The sequence below is a fragment of the Protopterus annectens genome, chromosome 2.part1 (genome assembly GCF_019279795.1).
Source record: "Protopterus annectens isolate FY-2018-M chromosome 2.part1, PAN1.0, whole genome shotgun sequence".
NCBI classification, from domain to species: domain Eukaryota; kingdom Metazoa; phylum Chordata; order Ceratodontiformes; family Protopteridae; genus Protopterus; species Protopterus annectens.
The window spans coordinates 414,738,471-414,759,662 of NC_056729.1; the positions used below are offsets into that span (position 1 = coordinate 414,738,471).

The window sequence follows — 21,192 nt, forward strand, 5'->3', positions numbered from 1 at the left end:
AGGAACTGATGACTGCATACTGCTTGTTGCCATTTTTATTCACCATGACTGTTCTAATGATTTTAGTGTACATTACTGGTTCAGTTTTCTTGAAAACTTGACTATCTGATGTCAATTTTTCATTTATCCTTGACCTTTGGTATTTGGTTCCAATCCTCAGAACTAGCTCTGCCTTTCTAACAGCTTGTGCAAGCCAAAAACTGTTAAGCTAAGTCTCTACCCAGAATGCCCCTCTCCAGATTCACTTATTGCAAGGCAAGTCAGCCAGATTCTCTTGTCAGCTAAGTGAAATTTTCATAGTTTTTGTAGTTTTCTTCCCAGGACAAACTATTCCCCTTCAGTTTGACCCCCTTTGTGGGACAGCTTCCAAGCCCATTTCTAGACAGACTGGAATCTCCCTTAGGCTTCTTGGTCTGTTCCTCCACGAGTCTGACTGAAATCGATGTTGTGAGGTTAGTGGATCAGCTCCTAGTGGTTAGGGGTCTTTCTGTGTCTTCCCAGGCCCCACTCCCTTCTGGAGATGGGACTTTCTGTCCCAGGACTCCACCAAACTTTCCTAACCTCCTCTGAGGGTTTAGAGATTATGACTCTGATTCCTTGGGTTCCAGCTGCTCCAGTGCCGACAGCCTTTTACTCCTTCGATTTCAGAGTCCGCCTTGAGTTCCTCAATTCCATCTGAACCGATGGGCTCCCTGGAATGTAGCTAAGCTGCCAGATCCGAGGGTCTCCAATCAACTCCAGTTTTTTATTCGAGGTCATCCTTGACTATCGGAACCTCTGCAGGTGTGGGCTCTTTCTCTGCTCCTGTTTCGTGGGGCAGGTTTCTCAGAGTGGGGTGGGACCATGATTCCGAGGTTGTCCTTCTCAGTTCCTGGCTGCCATCCCTCTTCGGGAGGACCTGCCTTCCAATTTATGTAGATGGCATTGTCTCTCCAGGTTCTCAGTTGGCCCCTCTCCTATTTGGTGTATTATCCCGGGACTCCCTCTCACCCAGAACTGCCACCAACCTCCACACCCAGGCAGTGAGCACCAAAGCTACAGGATACCCCTGCGCAGAGCTCCTCTTCCGAGTCCTCCACAGAGACACCCACTGAGGGAGATGCCCTGGAAAAAGACATGCAAGAAGAAGCACTTTAATTCCCCAAAAGAATGGGTCACAGAAGACACAGACTTCGATGATGGGGAGGGTTCCCCTCGGTCACCCCCAGAAGACATCTCCTTTAGAGACATTCTAGAAATACTGAAACAGGGGTGACTGGAAGCCCAACAACTGTACCTCTAAGGAGTCCATGGACCTGCAATCTTTTGGTGCTTGCCCATCTACTTCATGGGTGACCCGTCCTGCTAATGAGTGTATTAAATTGATCTCACAGCAGTCTTGGAAGGCCCCTGACTCCATAGAGCTAGTCCTTAGGAGACCGGACAAAATGTTTATTGCACCAGAGGGCTACCAGTATTGGGCTAAGGGGTTAGCAGTAGATTCCATGGTGGTTGCAGCGGCCATGAAGAAGGAACTGGCAGAAGAGTTACACTGTTCATCCCCCTAATCGAGAGTCCAGGGCAATGGACAGATTTGTAAAGTGAGCATATTCATTACTGACCTTTCCTTTAAGGTCCTTGAATTTTATGGCACAATTTACTAGGCTCCAAAGGCATCTGATCAAGGAGCTGCCAGATACCCTTGCAGGAGCTGTGTCTGAGAAGGTTCCAAGATAAAGTGGCCTCCCAGATGGCTACCCTGCAGCGTATTTCCAACTCGTCCATGAGGCTCATTGCGCATGCAGCCGAAGGGATGACTAGGGCAGCGGGTTCTGGCATTGCCATAAGACCCACCCGGATGCACTTGTGTGAGTTTGCACAGACATTTAAGTCTTCTTTCATCAGTGCTCCTTTTGACAGACCTTTCTTGTTCGGCCCCAAAGTCAGAGAAACATTAGACAGGTGCTAGGAAAAATGGAAAGACCCCCATCTGCAGTGGGCATACATTTTTCTTCTCCCCAATGGTCCTACTCTAAGAACAAGAGGAGCAGGAAGATGTGCTTCAAAAAAATCCCAAGGGCCTTTTCAGAACACACATGGTGGTGGCTCCCCTCAGGTCAGAGGGGGGAACTACAATGGAAGACACCTACCCCACGGCAGAGGTATCCCGCAAAATCAGGATTCCAGAGATTCTTTCTCTGGGGAAACCTTACCAGTGCCCCTGAAAGGGGTCCAATTGTTTACCTCTGGAAGCAGTTGGGGAAGGTTCTCCTTGCACTCGTGAGCCTGGAGGCAAATGCTTCAGATACTTGGGTGCAAAGGATCATTGCCAGAGGTTACTACATCCCCTTCATTCTCATTCCAAGATCAGGAAGAAGGCTCCCCAGTGTTCCACCCAGTCAGAGAGATCAAGCAGCTCTGGAAATGTAAAAGCTGCTAGAAAAACTCATCCAAGAAGTCTCACCAAACCAGATAGAATTCAGATTTTACTCTAGGTTATTTTTCGTGCCAAAAAAGACAGGGGACTTGAGACTAATTTTAGATCTCAGCGTTCTGAACAAGTTTGTTCAGCAAGCAAAATTCTGGATGGTCATAGTTCAGTTTATCTTAGCATTCTTAGAGAAAGACAATTGGATCTGTTCTGTAGAGCTTTAGGACACGTATTACCACATAAAAATGGACAAGTGCTCCAGATGGTTCCCCACTTTTGGTTAGGAGCCTGTTTGCTCATCTGGGCATTACAGTAAATCGATCAAAATCCCAACTAAGCCCAACTCAAGATTGAGTTAATAGGAGCCTACCTAAATACCACCATTTGTACAGCTTCCCTTCTACACAGGCTACAGAAGATAAGATCTCAAGTACAAGCCATTCTCTCCACGACAAGGTACCTACACATTTAGTCCTTCAAGCTCTAGGGTCCATGGCAGCAGCCATTACCTTGGTTCCATTAGCAAGATTTCACATGAGACTTCTACAGTGGCTTTTAGCATCCCAATGGTCCATTCTGACCCATCCAGTGATGCATCCTATTTTAATCACCAGTTGTTGCAAGAAGGACTTTTCCTGCTGGATGAAATCAGAGGAAATTCTCTTAGGTCGTCCCTTTGTGTCACCTCAGCCCAAGGCCATAGTGACCGTGGATGCCTCCCAGATGGGATTGGGGGACATTATCTGGTCAGAATAGTCCAAGGCACTTGGTCCCCAATAGAGACCAATTTGCATATCAGTGTTCTGGAATTGAGGGCCTTGCTCTTAGTGTTGCGAGCCTTCCAAAATGCTTTTCCCCCAGGAGCAATTATGATTCTATCAGACAATATCAGTAGTCTGGTATATCAACAAACAAGGCAGAACCAAGTCTTACCCTTTGTGTCGAGAAGCTGTCAGAATGTGGCAATGAGTGATTTCTTCCAGACATTTTCTGATAGCAACGCATATCCTGGGGAGCTCAAATGTGATAGCAGTTGAGCAGATGCATTCTCCTGCATCATGAGTGGGGTCTTAATCCCAGAGTGGCAGAGGAGATTTTCCGTCACTGGGGCCAGCCTTGCTGCAACCTACTTGCATCTCCCCTAAACAACAAGTGCAGTAGCTACTTTGGTCTAATTCCCCCCATAGGGGGAGTCCCCGAGAGATGCTTTCCTTCACGATTGGCCCTCTGGTCTACTCTATGCCTTTCCCCCCTTTCCACTGATTCCTATCCTCTTAAAGAAAGCCATCAGGTTAAAAAGCAAGGTGATCCTCATTGCCCCATTTTGACCTTGACAATTCTGGTTCCCCCTTCTGTGGCCTCATCTAATTCACCGTCCTTGGACTCTCTACCCAGTTCTGGATCTTCTGTCTCATCCACAAGGACTGGAGCACCCCAGTCTTCAGAACTTCAAGCTTACAGCTTGATTCCTGTAATTCCATTAATCGCCAGGCAGAAAAATTTATCATCCCCAATCCAGAAAATTTTATTGGATTCCCATAAACCTTCCACCAGGAAACTTTACCACAGCAAGTGGAAAAGATTTTTTATTTGAGTGCACAATAATGTTCTTAGTCCCTTCTCCACACCAGTTGAAAATATATTAGAATTTTTAGCTATGCTTTTTGAACAAAGGAGCCTTTGCTTCTACAATTAAGGTCCAACTAGCTTCTATTTCCAATTTCCACAATGGCATTGAAGACTATTTGCTAATTTCCCATAGACTGTGTAAAGTGTTCATGGAAGAAATCTTGTGGTTGAAACCACCTTATAAAGATCCTCTAGCTCCTTGGGATCTGACTGTGGCTCTGCAGTCTTTGGTCCTTTCCAACTTTGAACTGGCAGCTACCTGTCATTTAAAGTTTCTTTCATGGAAGACCATTTTTTTGATGGCCATTACCTCCACCAGAAGAATTTACGAAATATAAGCACCTTCTTCACAATCCCCATATTTAATTCTTCATAAGGATAGGGTTTCACTAAGAACCAACCCATCATTTCTTTCTAAGGTGGTCTGAGAAACTACTATTAATCAATCCTTTGACTTGCTTGTTTTTTTCCAAATTTTTCTAACAAAAGTGAATATTGCTTACATTTGATAGGTGTTCACAGGTAATTACATTTCTGTCTCAGCAGAACTAAAGAATTTAGAAAAACAGACTAGTTATTTGTCTCCTTCTCTGGTCCATTTCCGGGGAAACCTGTATTTTAAATCACTTTGTCAAGGTGGTTAAGAGACTGTGTATTACTTTCATCTACAATAAAAAGAATCTCCAGTTACTAGCACCAGTGAGAGTACATTTTACTAGGGCAGTAGCCACATGTGCTGTTTTCCATTCCAAGTCTTCCATGGGTGAAATATGCGCAGCAGCACTCATTACAAATTGGATCTGGTGTCCAGGGGAAGAACATCCTTTGGCTTTATGGATGTCCTTCTATTCACATGTTGCAATATTCATCACATACAGGTTTACTCCTCTTGCTACCCAAATGTCCAGCCAGTATACTAAAGTTTTCAGTCGCCGTAAGATGCGTGCGATGTCTTTCATGGCTAGTGGAGCGCGGGCCATAAAAGTGACGTCTGCATGCACCAGCTGTCGGAACTTCTCAGCTGCCAGTTGAACGTCAGGTGTTCCTGCCTTCATGGCCGTTGGTCTTAAAGAAATCAGATAATTGCCATGTTGGGGAACCTTTTCATTCAATTTTCTTTGTTAATGTTTGCTCATGTCATCCAGAAAGGGCAAGTGTAAGTGCGGGTGTCAGATACCCCTCAAGGGCACCCATGATCACTGTCTCTTTTATTTAGGTTGATCGCACGACTACAAGGCCTGCTCCTTATGCCAGGCATTTGGGCCCAAATCTTTGTGCAGCCTCCTACATGTGCTCAACCTTTGTCTGGAAAATCAACATTTAAAACAATTAGCCTTGGGTGTGGAGGTTTCTGCCGACGTACCTGCCAAATCACTGAAAAAGAAAACTAAGACTATCAGGCCATCCGCTACCACTGCGCCTCTTGCATCTGACTCTCAGCCTGTGGCTGACATTTGCTTGGTTGAGGATTTGGGCTCTGCCACCGTGGATGTACAGCGAGTACCTCCACAGAAGCTGCACAATCCCGTGCAGAAGGCACGTCTGTAGAGGCTGCTCCGACATCAGTTTCCGACATGGGGGGTGCGACCAGCTATTTTGGTAGGTACGTCTGATCCCGCCGGTTCCTTACAGTCACCCAGTTCCAGGCCTTCCTCCCTTCAGACACCTGCCAGGCCTCTCAAAAGGAAGGAAAAAAGAAAACACATTTTGCCTACTACTGAAAGCATGCCTAACTGGCAGGCTTTCAGCCAAAGTTTGTTTAATGCTTTCATGGTCTTACAGCCTACCACTACAGAGACTTCGACCATCCCTCCTCCTATACTGAGCCCAAGACCTCAAACATCAGACCCCTCTCTGAGGGAAGAGAAGGAATTTTCTGATTCTTCATCTGAAGAATCGCTCTCTTATACTTCCAGCTTTCTTCTCCCTTGGGATATGGCTCCCCAGAGGAGGAATCCATTGATCCTGACTCCCCAGCTGAGGATTTGACCTTTGGGTTGACTATTACCACGATGAAGGAACATTTGAAGTGGGAATCATCTGAAATGACTGAGGTTCAAAAACGTGGTATGACCTCATTCAGATGGATTCCCCAGCTCCTACTACTGTTCCTCCAGTTCTGCCTGCCTTCCTGGATGCCTTCTTTTCAGCATCCTTGAACCCTGACTCACAACCCCGTGCTCCACGCAGACCTCATAGATTTTATAAAGTCCCTGACATTGCTAAGTTTAAGTGTCCTTCAGCAGACCCTGCCACCATTTCTATCTCCACGGATAAGACCTCTAAACTATTGCCTACCACCACAATTCTTCCTGCTGACAAAGACAGCAAAACCATACAACGTTTTGGTAAGAAAATTTACACCTCTGCTACTCTGGCCTTCAGGGGTACTAGCTACCAGACACACACATGGCTAAATATTCCTTCTGGAGGCCGTCTGTAAGGAGTTGTCGGATTCCCAAGATTTTGCTGCCAAAGCTTTACTGTCTTCTCTTCCTGCTCTCCCCTCTCAGTTTCCAGGCACTCCATAAAGTACAGTTATGATGCTTCTGAGGCCTCAGCCATTTCAGCAGCATCAGCATCTGCTTTTATAAGGTATTCCTGGCTATGCCTCCAGCCTCTATCAGAAGACTTTAGAGCAAAGCTGGTTGATGCCCCTCTGGACAATACAGCTCTGTTTGATACAAAAGTGGTTGATTTATTTAAGTTACTACAACAGAAGGGAAAAGAGATGCAGGATTTAAAACACCTGCTGGTCTCTTCTATTCCAAAATTCCAGAGGAATTATCCAGCAAAAAACACAATTTATTATAAAGCACGCTTGTCCTGCTGCTTCCAGAAGACCCAGAAAAAGTACTAGGAAGCAGCCCACTCCTGCCAGAGCTTTCCCGTCCTCTAGCCAGAGGTAGACCTTTCAAGACAGGGCAGGTAGTGTCAGACTACCTGCCAACCTCTCTCTCAGTGCGTCTTTCACTGTCTTCCAGTGTGGACATCATCACCTCAGACAAACAGGTCCTTTCAGTAATACAAAACGGGTATTTTATGACCTGGCTTATGAAACCAAAGCAAAGGGGTATCCCACAACCTCCAAAACAGCTACATGTATTGCAGCCTGTACTAAAAACTCCTATGGCACAAGACACCATCGAAACAGTGCCACTGGCTGCAAAAGGATGAAGGTTTCTACTCCAGGATTTTCCTAGTGCCAAGAAAAGATGGTTCTTTGAGGCCAATTCTGGACCTCCCTCTACACAACCTCTTCTTTCAAGTAACTACTTTCAGGATGTTGACTTTACCAACTCTTTTTCCACTCCTTTTTCCCCAAGGGTTCATGGCCATCCTAGATATAAAGGATGCTTACCTTTACATCTCCATAAGGCCCAATTTAAGGAAATGCCTGAGGTTCTCTGTGGGCCCTTCTCACTTTCAATTCTCTGCCTTGCCCTTTGGGCTTTCCAAGGCACCCAGAGTATTCACCAAATATTTGGCCCCGCCTTTTGCAGAACAAAAGGATTCCAGATATTCCCTTATCTAGACGACCTACTCGGACAGGCAGATTGCAAGGAGACCCTCCTGCAACACATACAACTTGCCATTACCCTCCTAAAATCCCTGGGATTTCAGGTCAACTTCCCAAAATCCCACTTGGTACCTTCCCAAGACATTGTCTTCCTGGGGTGCAGGATTTGCACAGACATCATGAAAGCCCCCCCCCCCCAAAGGTGGAAATCTTAACCGACCACCTACTTCTGGTCCTCCAGACAACAGAATTGACAGCAAGGCAGTACCTCGGGCTCCTGGGCTTCATGGCAGCCACTGTCCCCATGTTACCATTAGCAAAACTTCATATGAGAAAGTTGCAATGGTACCTAAGGTCAGTCTGGACCCAGCACTCCCACCCTTTGGACTACAGGGTTCCATTCGTACCCTACCTCAAACTAGAAATCCAGTGGCGAGAAGCAAGTGAACTCCAATCCAGGTCTCCAGCCACCTCAACCCAAACAGGTCATGCACGCACATGCCTCAGACTTGGGCTGGGGAGCAACTCTGGGCCATCTGAAAGTGCAGGGGCTTTGGCCAGAGCCACACAAAAACACAATGCATCAGTATCCAAGAGATGAGGGCAATACTCCTGGTCCTGCGAGCCTTTCAATCCAATCTAATCTAAACAAGGGTCACTAAAGATCTTTACAGACAATATCACAGTGCTGTGGTATCTCAACAAACGGGGGGACCAAATTTTACTTGCCTTTTCAGGCTAGCTCTCCTGGTGTGGGAACTGGCCACCTCCCAGGGAGTTATCCTGCAGGCAGTTTACATTCCTTCACAATGGAACTCCCAGGCAGACTCCCTCATTAGATCCATAACAAGCAACTATGAATGGATGCTTCACAGGGATGCCTTCCAGGACCTGGTCCACCAGTGGGGTACACCTCAAATAGACCTGTTTGCCTCCTCCATCAACAGGCAATTTCCTCTTTTCTGCACCAGACTCCCACACTCTCAGGCGGTGGCAGCAGATCCTTCTCAGAGTGGACCTTCTCACACAGCACAAGGGATCCCAAATACACCCACAGTAGCAATTGCTGCACCTCACACTGCTGCCAATAGGATTCTGATCTCTTTCAGACACCTTTACAATGAGGATGTGCTCACTGTCTTGCAAGAGGCCAGGAAACCAAACACAAGAAAATCCTACCTATCAAAGTGGAAGAGATTTTCTACATGGTGTCTCAAAAGACAGTTGGATCTGCTTGCAAGTGACACCCCTCTAGTACGGTCTTACCTGTGTGAAGTACTGCAGACAGGATTGGCCTACTCATCCATTAAAGCCCACTTGTCTGCCATTTCAGTATGTCTTCCTCTGGATCCCCCCTAGCTTCCAGACCATCAGCCAAGTTATTTCATAAAGGGGTCCTTCACCTGAGACACTCCCCTCAGGAAGCCATCTCCACCCCCATGGGACCTCAGCTGTGTTTTGGAAAAGCATACACTTCCTCCATTTGAGCCAGTGGACAAAGCTTCCCTAAAACACTGTACATGGAAAACTGTACAACACATGGCCTTGATCTCAGACAGAAGAGTGTCGGAGCTACAAGCCCTCATGGCTATCCCACCTTTCCTGGTATTCCACAAGGACATGGTTACTCTTAGAACTTAACTCTTCCTTCATGCCCAAGGTGGTAAATGACCTTTCCATAAATCAGGCCATCCACCTACCAGCCTTCTTCCCTAACCCACAGGGAGACATTGAGAGTGTACTCCATTCTGTGGATATGCACAGACAACTCCGATTTTATCTGCACAAAGCCAAGTTCATCAGACAGGCTGATCAACTGTTTATCTCCTTCCACCCCAGGGCCTAGGGAAGACAGTAACCAAAAAACTATTTCAATCTGGATTTCCAAAGCTATCATCTTCTGCTACAAATACCATGGGAAGTTCCTGCAAGGTACTGTTAAAGTACACTCCATCAGGGCAGTGGCCTCCTCAGGAGCCTTCTTCAGGAGTTTAGATACCTCTACCATTCTTGAAGCAGCCACCTGATCATCGGTGCACACCTTCACCAAACATTACAAGGTAGACCATATTTCCAGGGCCAGGGCTCGATTTGCCAGGGCTATCCTTCATGGATTCCTGGAGACCACCTCTAGACCACAACCTCTTTCTTCACAGTGAGCTTTGGCACTCCCCTATATATGATGAATACTGCAACATGTGAATAGAAGGACATAGAAAAGTTGTGTAAAATCTTACATTAACCATAGATGTCCTTCTCTTCCATATTGCAGTATTTCCTTCCCATCCTCCTTCTCTTTCTGTAATGCTTCATTTCCCTTTCTGGATGGCACAGGACTGGCATTTCCTTTGCTATGACTGGTTTCGACTGGGGCTTACAGTTCTGAGGGTTGGTGCGTGCAGACGTCACTTTTATGCGCCACGTTCCACTAGTCAAATCAGATGTCCCATGCACCATACAGTGACTGAAAACGTTTGTATACTGGCCAGACGTTCTGATGAATACTGCAACATGGAAGAGGAGGACGTCTTTGGTTATGGTAAAATTTTACACAACTTTTCTTTTTCAGGAATATTCTTCCATAAGGCCTCCCAAGCTCTAAAGTAGCTGGGCACTCTGTCCAAAAGGTCAAGGATAAATGAAGATTGACAGCACAGATGGAACGTAATGGTAAGAACATAACTTCTTGTTTGGCATGGACTTCTGTAGTGAGGACAGTCTTAAAACTATTGATTTACTGCAGAAGCTGTCCTATTATGGTTGTCATTATGGTAAATACCTCCTGTATTTTTTTTCCATCTTTTGTACAGCTCCTGTAGGGATGCATTGAATTTATTACCCTTAAACCTGTTTCTTTGGGTTAGTGAACTTGTCTCCTTAGATGCCTTTTAGATGGGGAAACAAGAATCTTATCAGGAGGGAAAAAATGAAAGGCACATTGACATGGATTTTGTCCTGATGCCTAAAAGGTTGCTGACATGTGGGCAGACTACAGGATTAAAAAAAGGAAAAAAAGTTGCAACTGATGGTCAAGCAGCATCAAGGCAATTATATAATGCCTTTGTATGGAGATGCTTTTGAAGATAAACTGTACTGAGAGGTACCTCAGAATTGTATCTGTTTCACTGAAAACTCTCAAATGTTGCTTTGATTTAGAAACCAACAGTCACCCTCTTGAAAGGTGATATTTTTTTTTATTTTGGGCCTTGACTTTCTTTGTACATCATCACTGTTGTGTATGGTGCCATCCAGGCCTTGCATGAAATACATAGATGCCCAGAGGGAAGTTGCTAAGTAACATGAATCTTCCAGAAAAGGAGTTTTTGCTTGATACCAAAATAAATGTCTACCAATGGCTAAATCTTGCACTTTATTATGCTAATATTGTAATAGATGTATATGGAGATAGTAAAATGTCCAGTTAACCAGATTACTGGATTTCTTTACAAAAAGAGGAATATTTGATTTAAATTCACCAGTTGAGAAGGTCTTATTTGAATAGGTGGATTTCCGAAAGTTAACTCTTGCATCTGAACGTCCCTGTACTGATTTTGTCTGTATTGGACATGTTTTTGTGATATGTCCCTGTTAAAGGGATTTGACACTAGAATGCGGTGCTTGGGTTTAAATGTAGTCAGTTGTTTATGATGTAGGGAGGAGTGTTATGCATTGTAAAATTCAGAATGTACTCTCAATTTAGCAGTCTTGCAGCATGGATTTGGTTTTGCAAATAAAACCCATTGGTTTTATTCCATTATAAAAATAAGTACTCTTGAGTTAACTTTTGTGTTTTTTTAATTTGCTTAACTGACTCTGTAATTTTGTAATAAAGAGTGAGATTGCTACTTATTTTATGGACTGGTATATGTGAAGCCTGCACTGTGATTGTTTTCCATCCCAGTAGTGCCTCTTAAATGGTTTGTAAGCTTTTCAGTACTAAGAGTTCACACAGATTGGATGTCAATTTGAAAGTGTCCTTTATTTATTTTATTTATTTATTTGGGGGGTACTCATTTTCATTCTGTTGATTTGTTCTGTGTTGTCACCTTAAGTTCATGATTATGTATGTTTTGTATGCAGGAATGGGTTGGCCAGGTGGAAATCAGTGCCCTGTCTCTCATTTACAAGTAAGATAGATTCCATTTACTCATCTTTTTTACTTCATAATTTTATATATGTGTTTGGAACTGTCACACTTTTTGCATGTGTACTGAATTGTATTGTGACATTAAAAGTGCATTATTTCTCCATTTTAGTTTCATTTAAATATTTGTTCATGTATACTTTTCATAACTGTTTATTGTGAAAGCTCACACTGTTAGGAGTAGAAGTTCAATTTTTCATTAAAGATATTTTTGGGGGGCCATGTCCTGTACAATTGTTTGCTGTGATCTCTAGTAGCCATTGGTTAAAAATTGGGGACATTCTGTGGTGGGTCATCGACTGGGTTCAACTTCATCAGTCACAGTTTGGCCCCTTTCCCTCCTTAAAAAGCTCCCAATTTTAGAGGTACATGCCGTGGTACCACACACTGCTTGTGCTGTTTGCCTTGTTCTAGAGCTACCAGTTCTTTCCTGCTGCTTATACAGTTTGGATCTTTTACCCTGACACAAGTTTGTGAAAGATTCCTGTGTTCAGTACTTAGAAACAAATTAACCAAGTGCCTGTATGATCACCAAGTAATCCAGTCCTGTGTACATAACTTTGTCTGTATTATGTGATAGAACAGCAAATCAATGTTAGATAAGTTCCTTACTTATGAAGATGACAGTAGTTGATGACCCATTATGTGGGGAACTGGGATTATTCTACATTCTGCACCCCCCCCCCCCAAATTCCCAACCACATCACAGTTGCAACACAAATTTTAGATGGCAGGCCATGGCCAAGCCTTCCTGGACGTGAGTCTATTTTAGGAACTGTCCTCCTGTCTCTTTAGATTAGATGAAGAATTTCTTTTATTAATGAGTGTTTGAGCTTATGTTAGTCTTTGGTGGATACTGAAGAGCCCAGAAGAGGCGCATTTTTTTTCCCACTCTAAGTCCAGTTTGTGTCCCAGTCAGTTTGCTGTTGATCAGCTTGATCCTAGGAAGCAGTTTCTTGTGTCACATATTTGCAGAATGAGGGCGATCGAGGCTGAAGACTCCCATTTTAATATTTCCCCCTCTGCCCACCATGCCACAGGTTGATTGGGGTCTTTTGGGTCTTTCTATATCAAGGGATAATGTTCATTTCTGGGATTTCAAACACATTTGAGGTCTGACTGAAACTTGAATGACAGATACTGAAACACACGCTTGAGGAATATGGCCTAAGGTCTACACCAGGTTTGGTGCAAATCTTTTATGACACTGCACTCTCAAGTTCCAGATCATTGTCCATAGATCTGGAAAAAAGTTTGGAAACTGCTCCTATTCAGCTTCTTGTGAAAAGTCTTAAAACTCCAGATGTCATTATCTTAAAAGACCACTAAAAACATCGACTTCTCCCCACATTTTTTTTTCACATGACGTCCTCCTTTGCAGAAACCCTCAGGCTCATGAGGTCATCTATAGACTGGTCTCTGGCTTCCATTACTAATTATTTAAAAATGTCTTTGATGTATGTTTTGGGAGGGAAGAGGAGCCATGAATCATCCACCCTGGCAACCTGACATTAAGGGTATGTCACTCATATGTTTGAAGCACACAGCTGTATTACTGCTGCTCCCACAAAAAGAAATCCGATGCTCTCTTCAAGCCTTTGCAGGAGTGGAGAGTGTCCATAATCTGGTATATCAGATTGACTGTTAAAAGCTCTTTCTGTGGCCAGTAGTTGGTTATGATGAAATGGTGGGTAAATTTATTTCCCAAGCAAATTACTTTCTTATGGCAGATAATTGAATTTAAAGGAACTCCTCAATTGTAGGGTGAATTATTCAGCTTTAGGACAGGGTGGTCGGGGCTCCTTTTTGTGTGGGTGTTGCAAAATTGGAAAGAAATTTGTTTCTTTTGATAATTTTAAAAGTGGTTCTTGTGGGGTAATTTATAATTTGGGATGTGGATGCAAACCTACCAAATGAGGTCAGTGAAATGAAGAGGAGTTAAGACACATATCCTTGAACATTTGGGGGACATTAGGCATATGAGACTGAATAGTCCCGTGGCAGAACATTTCCATTGGGCATGCAATGGAACAGATGAAATTTTTTTTCTTTAGCATCTTGGCCAGACTGTGTGTGTGTGTGTGTGTGTGTGTGTGTGTGTGTGTGTGTGTGTGTGTGTGTGTGTGTGTGTGTGTGTGTGTGTGTGTGTGTCTGTGTGTGTGTGTGCGTGGGCTTTTTGAAAAACATAAATTGATATTTAATGCATGTTTTCATGTATTTAATGTAAACTATGACGTTTCAGTTTTGTATTAGAGATATTGAATCATTGATTGGTGATTAACACTTAATTGAACTTGTATAAAAAGGTCCTGTCTGGTGTAGAAGTTTATTCCTTGAAGGCAAGAAGCTGAGGTACAAGAAGCACCAGTGGAAAAGCTATCACAGAACATTCAGTTAGGCTCTTTAGTAATTTTTTTTTGTATTTCAGTTCGTATAGTTTTTTCATATTTGTTGGAATTTGCTGTTGATCACTCGATCCTAAGAAGCAGTTTCTTTTGTCAAATATTTGCAGGATGAAGCTGGTCGAGGGTGAGGACTTCCCTTTTAGGATTTCCCCCTCTGCCCACCATGTCACAGGTTGATGGGGATCTTCTGAGTCTTTCTGAGTCAGGGGATAATGTTCATTTCTGGGATTTCAAACACATGTTTGAGGTCTGACTGGAACTTGAATAACAGATGCTGAATCACACACTTGAGGAATATGGCCTAATGTCTACACCAGGTCTGGTGCCAATCTTTTATGACGCTGTACTCCCAAGTGCCAGATCATTGAATATGGTTCTGGACAAAAGTCTGGGAAATTCTTCCTACTCAGCATCTTGTGAAGGTTTTGAGGCTCCAGAAGTCATTATCTTAGAAGACAGCTAAAAACATCGACTTCTCCCCACATTTTTTTTTCGGATGACCTCCTCCTTTGCAGAAATCCTCAGGCTCATGAGGTCATCTATAGACTGGTCTCCGGCCTCCATTACTTATTATTTAAAAATGTCTTAATGTATGTTTTGGGAGGAAAGAAGAGCCATGAATTATCTACCCTGGGAACCTGACATCAAGGATATGTCACTCATAAGTTTGCAAGCACACAGCTGTGTTACTGCTGCTCTCACAAAAAGAAGTCTGATGCTCTCTTCAAGCCTTTGCCATGAGTGGAGATGGTCCATAATCCAGTATCTCAGATTGACTGTTAAAAGATCTCTCCAGTCCTGTCCAAGGCCCAGAGATCACTGCATATTGTGTCTCTAGACAAAGATTCCAAATCCGTAGACTGGTGTAGTAAGAGAATATACATTGGTATACTAGGGCATGGAATTCTACACTACTCATTTTACCTACCCAGATTCTAGGTCTTCATAATAGATCAGACACAGGGAAAGTTTTCTTCTTTCCCCAAGTTTGAGCCGAAGAAAGAAAAGTTACAATTTTTTTCTCTGGCTTTGTGTGGCCTTCCACATGCCCATTGTAATAGGAACATAGGAGCAATACTATACAAATAATTGCAATGACTGTAAGATGCATAGCCATATTAAAAAGACTCACTTAAAAGATCTTGCCAGTTCAGCACTGTTAAGTGGGCTGTACATGAAATTCTGGTGCATATTTGTGCCTACCCAGCCATTCATCAAATGTAGCCATAGAGGTAGCAAGAGTAGCACTTGTTTGACCTGTAGTAGTAACTGATGCCATAGTCTAAGAATTTGTTGAGTTGGGAACTTTCCTTCCAGCGAGTCTTGCTTATTTGTTGGTATAGGTTTTGATTTAGAGTGCGGGGTGTTCGTAGAGCCGCAAGTTTTGTGAAGAAATAGGAGGCCAAATAGGACTGGGTGCTTTGTGATTCGCAAAGCAAGACTCCCAGTCGCATTGTAGGAGCTAGGAAGTTGAGTGTAGAGAGAGTCATGGTAATCTGTCCGTTTAGTTGAAGGATCTAAGGTGTTTGTTAGCAAACTTAAGAGCCTTTCCAACTAAGCATTATACTTGGATTTGTGCATACAGTAGGGGTATTGTATTCATTGATGGTTATGATAAGGTGAGAGTACAGTGGTAGGATGACTGGATCTTGATAATATTCCCTTGTAAATTAACTGGGCCAGATTGAAGGATTTCCCGACTCTGGTGGAAACTTGAGCATCAAATTGAGTGCGTTTTCCACATAAGTACCCAGGTGTCTTATGACTATGTCTGAAGATGAATATCATTCATAATATATGAAATGGTAGCAGTGCTATATGCTACTGCATTGCACTTTTTTGCATTTATCTTGAGAGCTTTTTCAGTATACTTTTCCAGTATATCAAATGTGTGCATATTCCAGTCATTGCTGGACCTGTTTATTAACTGCAGATGAGAGAAAAACATTGCCTAGCTTGCAGTCATCAGCAAACTTGTCAACCACACTTCTGGAATATTGACTTTGATATTTGCACACTAAATGCCAAACAGTAGAGGGGGCCATCACTGATTCCTGTATTACCCCAGTAATTAAAAGTTTAAAATTCGGAGGTGGTGCCAGTAACTTTCACATCTTGTGATGTCAGTTTGCAGTCTAGTGGACAATGTAGAGGTTTACATTAAAGTAGCATATGTAATGTTTAATTAATACCAGCATAAGGAATATTGTCAGATGCCTTAGCCAGTTCGCTTTGAGAAGTGTTACACCGAGTGGCCACTGACTACAGCCTCTGTAATCCTTTCAAAGAAGCTTACTAGTTTCAGGAGACAGGACCTGCCCTTCATAAAGCCAAACTGGCTGGGGTTTAGATTTGCTAGGTTGCCCATACCTGCATAAATGAGCTCTGATCTGTTTGTGGTATGTTCCATGGCTTTGCATCTAAGGCTAGTGGGCCTTCAATTACCTGGGTCTGGGGGGGAGGGGCATCCTTGTGTAAGGGAATCACAGTGGCTGTTCTACAGGCATCAGGTGCCCAAAAATTTGGATAGGCTGATGTTCATAGGTAGGTAGTAGACTATCGGCTCAAGGGCCTATGTAAGCCTAGCCAACAAGGTTCCCTGGCTTACGCCACCCAAGAAAGTTATTTTCCTGTGCCACTGTTGAGCAGAGACACAGAAATGATCCTGGGGTGTATTTCTTATTTCCCATCCACTCATCAAGATTTTTCTTGAAGAGTGCTAATGAAGATTTGCCTGACATAGATGGGTAGCCTGTTCCAGAGTATGGGAAGTCTCTGGGACAGGAATCTATCCCTCCAGCATGTCCTGTTTATTGTGGTGACAAGGTTTAGGTCCCTAGAGCTTGTAGTTTGGAGGGATTGGGATTTCTTTAGGTGTAGCATGTCCAACAGCTCTGGGTTTGACATAGCTTTATATGTTAGGCAGAGATCACCTCCGAATAGGCAATATGCTATGGAGTAAAGCTAGAGTTTTCTGAGACGGCCAGTGTAGGGCATTTGTTTGAGGCCAGTAATCTACTTTGTGAGGTACTTCTGTGGCCTTTCCAGCTGCTGCAGATGTCTTGTGAGGTAAATTCCAAAAGGGGCATTGTACTCTATAATGGGTCTAATGAGTGTCGAGTAGAGGGGAAGAATGACCTCTTTTTTTCCTGGATGAGAACCCTTTTATGATGAGGTATGCCACGTAGCAGGACTTCCTGACTACTGTGGCGATGTGACTATCAAAGGAAGAGACTACTGTCCACCTGGGTCCCAAGGTCTCTTATCACACATTCGATGTTAAGTAGATTGCTGTCTATGTGGTAGTTCATGGGTACAGAGTTTTTACCAAAGGGGATGACACTGCACTTTGGCATTGAGCTTGAGGCCATGGCTCTGACACCAGGCATCTGTCTCAGCGAGGCCCTTCTGTAGGATGTCCACATCATTTGGGGACTTGACTGTTGCTCCTAGTTTGCAGTCATCTGCGAACTTCGTTAGCCAGAAGCCTTCTGTGTTAGCCTGTACTTTAGAGAAGTAGATACCAAACAGGTGAGGTCCCAGGACTGAACCCTGGGGCACTCCACTTGTCACTGGTTTGAGGTCAGATTTGGAGTCTGCAACTTTTACAGTGTGGGTTCTGTCAGTGAGCCAGTTGTCAACCCATCTTGTGACATAGGGATTTATACCTAGTTTAGTGAGTTTAGCTATAATTCCAGAATGGAGGATGGTGTTGAAAAGCCTTGGCGAGGTAAAGATAGGCTGTGTGAACCACCTTTGGTGATTGCCTCAAAGAAGTCGATCAGGTTCAGGAGGCATGATCTGAATTTCCCAAACCTGAACAGGGTGGGATCCAGAGTTTGGAGGTTGCCAATGTCTTTGAGTTCCATGATGATACGTTCCACGGCCTTGCAGACCAGACCCATCAAGCTAATAGGGCGATAGTTCCCGGGATCAGTGGTGGGCTCCCCCTTTGTGGAGTGGGATAACTGTTGCTGTGCGCCATTCAGTGGGCACAAAGCCTGATGCGAGGCTATTATTGAATATGGTGCTTAGGTGGGGAGCCAGTTCGTTCTGAAGTTTGTGTAAAACACAGCCTGGGGTGTTGTCCGGTCCCATGGATGCTGTGTGTTTGGCTTTACAGAGTGCAGCTTTTACCTGCGTAGTTGTTATTACAGGGTCTCTGCATTTTTCCTGTATAGATATGGGCCCTTTAGGGGGTGGGGGTAAAGTTAAAACTGAACCTTTCTGCCTGGATGTTGGCAATATCATTTGGTTCTGTAATTTTCGTGCCGTTGTGCTGTAACTTAGAGCAGATCTGGGTGTTGCCATAGAGATTCTTGACATAGCTATAGAATGCTTTGTGGTTGTCCTTAGAATTAGTGGTGATTTTGTTTTCATAGCTAGCTTTAGAGGATCTTATAAGAGATCTCAGTTTCTTACTGAGGCTGACCAGGGATCTCCTCCACTCATGGGAATTTACTCTTTGCAACAGTTTCTTTCTTCTGTTGTACAGTTTGTTTATGGCAGGAGACCACCAGATTGGCTTCCTTTTTTTTGGAGGATAGCGTCTTGGTTCTGTTTGGGATAGCACGATCCATGCACTAGTGTAAGTGCTTATAGAGTGCATTTGTGTAGGATTCAGCAGTTGTAACTGTATTGTCCATCTGCATGGGTGTCATGAAGTTCACTTCTGTCTTAAGAAGCATGAAGTTGGCTTTGGAGAAATTTTTTACTGTGCTTTCCTTAATGCGGGGTGGGGGCGGGATGTGGATATCAAGGGTGATTAGCTTGTGGTCGGATCGGACCAACAAGGAGTTGACTTCAGGTGTGGAACACCAGTCACTCATGTTGGTAATGACTAGGTCTAGGATATTGTTGTCCATGGTGGGGGTGTGGATAAGTTGATCCAGGGCATTGGAGTTTATGGATTCCAGAAAGCGTTGAGCTAAGGAGTTGGTACACTAGTAGTTTTCCCAGTTAATGGTTGGGTAGTTGAAGTCACCCATTATTAGGGTGTTTGGTTGAACCCTAATATTTTCCAGTACATCAAGAAACGAGGAGTGGGAATCCTGGGGCATGGTGGGGGATCTGTAGCAAGCTACAGTTTGGATTGCAGTTTTGCCCAGAGTTAGTTGCACTTGGATAACCTCGGATGCATTATGCTGAACAACTAGCCTGAAGGTGTGGATATCCTTAATGAATATGGACACATCTCCTCCTTTGGTGTTTCAGTCTAGGTTACATGGCCGAAAAGTGTGGTATGAGTTATAGCCTGGTAGTGCAGGGGTGCTCTCTGGAGCCTTGAACCAGGTCTTAGTCACTGCACAGACATCGATGTTCTCCATTTTAAGGAGTGCCTCGAGTGAGTGCATTTTGAGATTTAGACTTCTAGCATTGAGTAGCATTACCCTCAGTTTTTGCTTGCCTGTTCCTGTTACGGTGGTGAATTTGTCTTTTGAACCTTGCCTAAAAAAAGGCACTACAGGGGCGGCAAGAGCCTTAGCCAGTATCCGGAATCCCAGTGGCGACAGGTGCAGGCCATCTCTGGCAAAGCATCGTGGTCTGTCGACCATGTCATCCCAAGCAGACAGATACTGGATCCCCTTAGAATGACACCAGAAGCTTAGCCAATTGTTGAAGTCAGTCATTTTGTCCTTGTACTGCGGTATCATTCTGGGCGATGGCAGAATGCTACTCAGGGCTAGGGTCATACTTGCCTGGCCTACAAGATTGGAGAGCTCTTCCATGTCTCTTTTCATATAGTCCAGGGAGGTGCATCTCAGGTCATTCACACCAACATGGACAATGACAGAGTCATATTTGTACTTGTTGTGGAGTGACCTGAGTGCATGGGTTATGTGGTGGATCCTGGCACCTGACAGGCAGCTGACAGTAACCTTCTCCTTGTTTAGCCTGGTGAGTGGGACATCAGTGTGCCTGACTATGGAGTCACCTTTGACTAGTGTATTGGGTACGTTGTTTTACCGTATTGGCTGTGGTTGAGTGGCACACTGAGTCTGTGGGCTATGTGTCATTTGGGTTGTGTTGGGGGATGGAGGTTGCTTGCGTTTCTGCTTTGGAGGTCTCTCTTGCTTAGACAGATTATTATTGAGAACCTCCGCAAATATGTTTGTGTTTCTTTGTGTAGGTTTTGGTGGTGTAGATTTAGTGAGACTATGTGATGAGTGTGGTGTGGTGCAAATGTTTACCTTTTCCTCATGACTGTCAAGTTCAGTCTTGGTTGGAGAGAGCTTTACCTCCAGTTTGGGTTGATAAGTGTATCTCTCACAGGTTGTAGTGTTGGGTGGTAGGAGAGAGGGTTGTCTGTATACATGAGGCAATTTCTACATTGCCTCAAGATGTCTGATTCATCAGATAGACAGAAGAGAACACCGGGAGCTGACCCTTGGACATGCCTGAATAAAAAAACTATTTTCCTCTAGATAAGTGAGGAAAGAGAGTACAAGAGCTTTTTCTCTCTAAGCAAGTGAGAAAAGTAAGTACAAAAACTGTTTTCCTGTGGGTAATGAGGAAGGTTGCGTGCTATAGTAATTAGTAGCTTATTTAGTGCTTACAAGTTCTGAATAAGTGCTGAGCACGAGTAAGCAAATTTAAGTGCTAAAACTAAGAATCTGTATCTGCACTAGACGAGTTCAACTCTTTATTGCATTTCCAAAACCATGTTCTCGGTTATCTTCCCCATCATACCTCCACCATTTGGCATCTACCTGAGGAAAAATTCTTTGAAGTCTGCTCTGGATATAAAAATACCTATGCAAACACTTCCAAGCAAAAATTCTAAATCTTCTAGACTTTGTTGCAGATTTGGGAGCCATACATGTCCTCTTATTGTTTCCTTCGGAACTGCTTATCCAGTCATGCCTCACGTTTTTTAAACCTCCTCTGATTCCCATAGTTAATGTGCAGCATTTTATATACCTTACTTATTATCCCTTTTTAAGAGCAGCTTCTGTTCTAGATTCAACTAAAAAAACTACCACAGCAGGTCTTGCACTTAGGATTCCCCTATCCCTTTCTGTTTGCCCATACACTGATGCCAATCCCCGATAGGGAAGGCAGTTTCTACCCTGTAGTCTAAATG

General features: G+C 43.9%; 1 protein-coding gene across 2 annotated transcripts in view; it reads left to right on the forward strand.

Moving 5' to 3' along the window:
* Positions 1-21,192, forward strand: part of OTUD4 (OTU deubiquitinase 4) — a 2,240,995-nt gene that overhangs the window by 402,187 nt on the left and 1,817,616 nt on the right. Inside the window, exon 4 of one of the 2 annotated variants that reach the window (XM_044062226.1) lies at positions 11,640-11,686. The exons of the other annotated variant lie outside the window; for it this stretch is intronic. Within the exon in view, the coding sequence (XP_043918161.1) occupies positions 11,640-11,686 (47 nt within the window). The remainder of the gene's footprint in view (positions 1-11,639; positions 11,687-21,192) is intronic. 2 annotated transcript variants of the gene reach the window in all.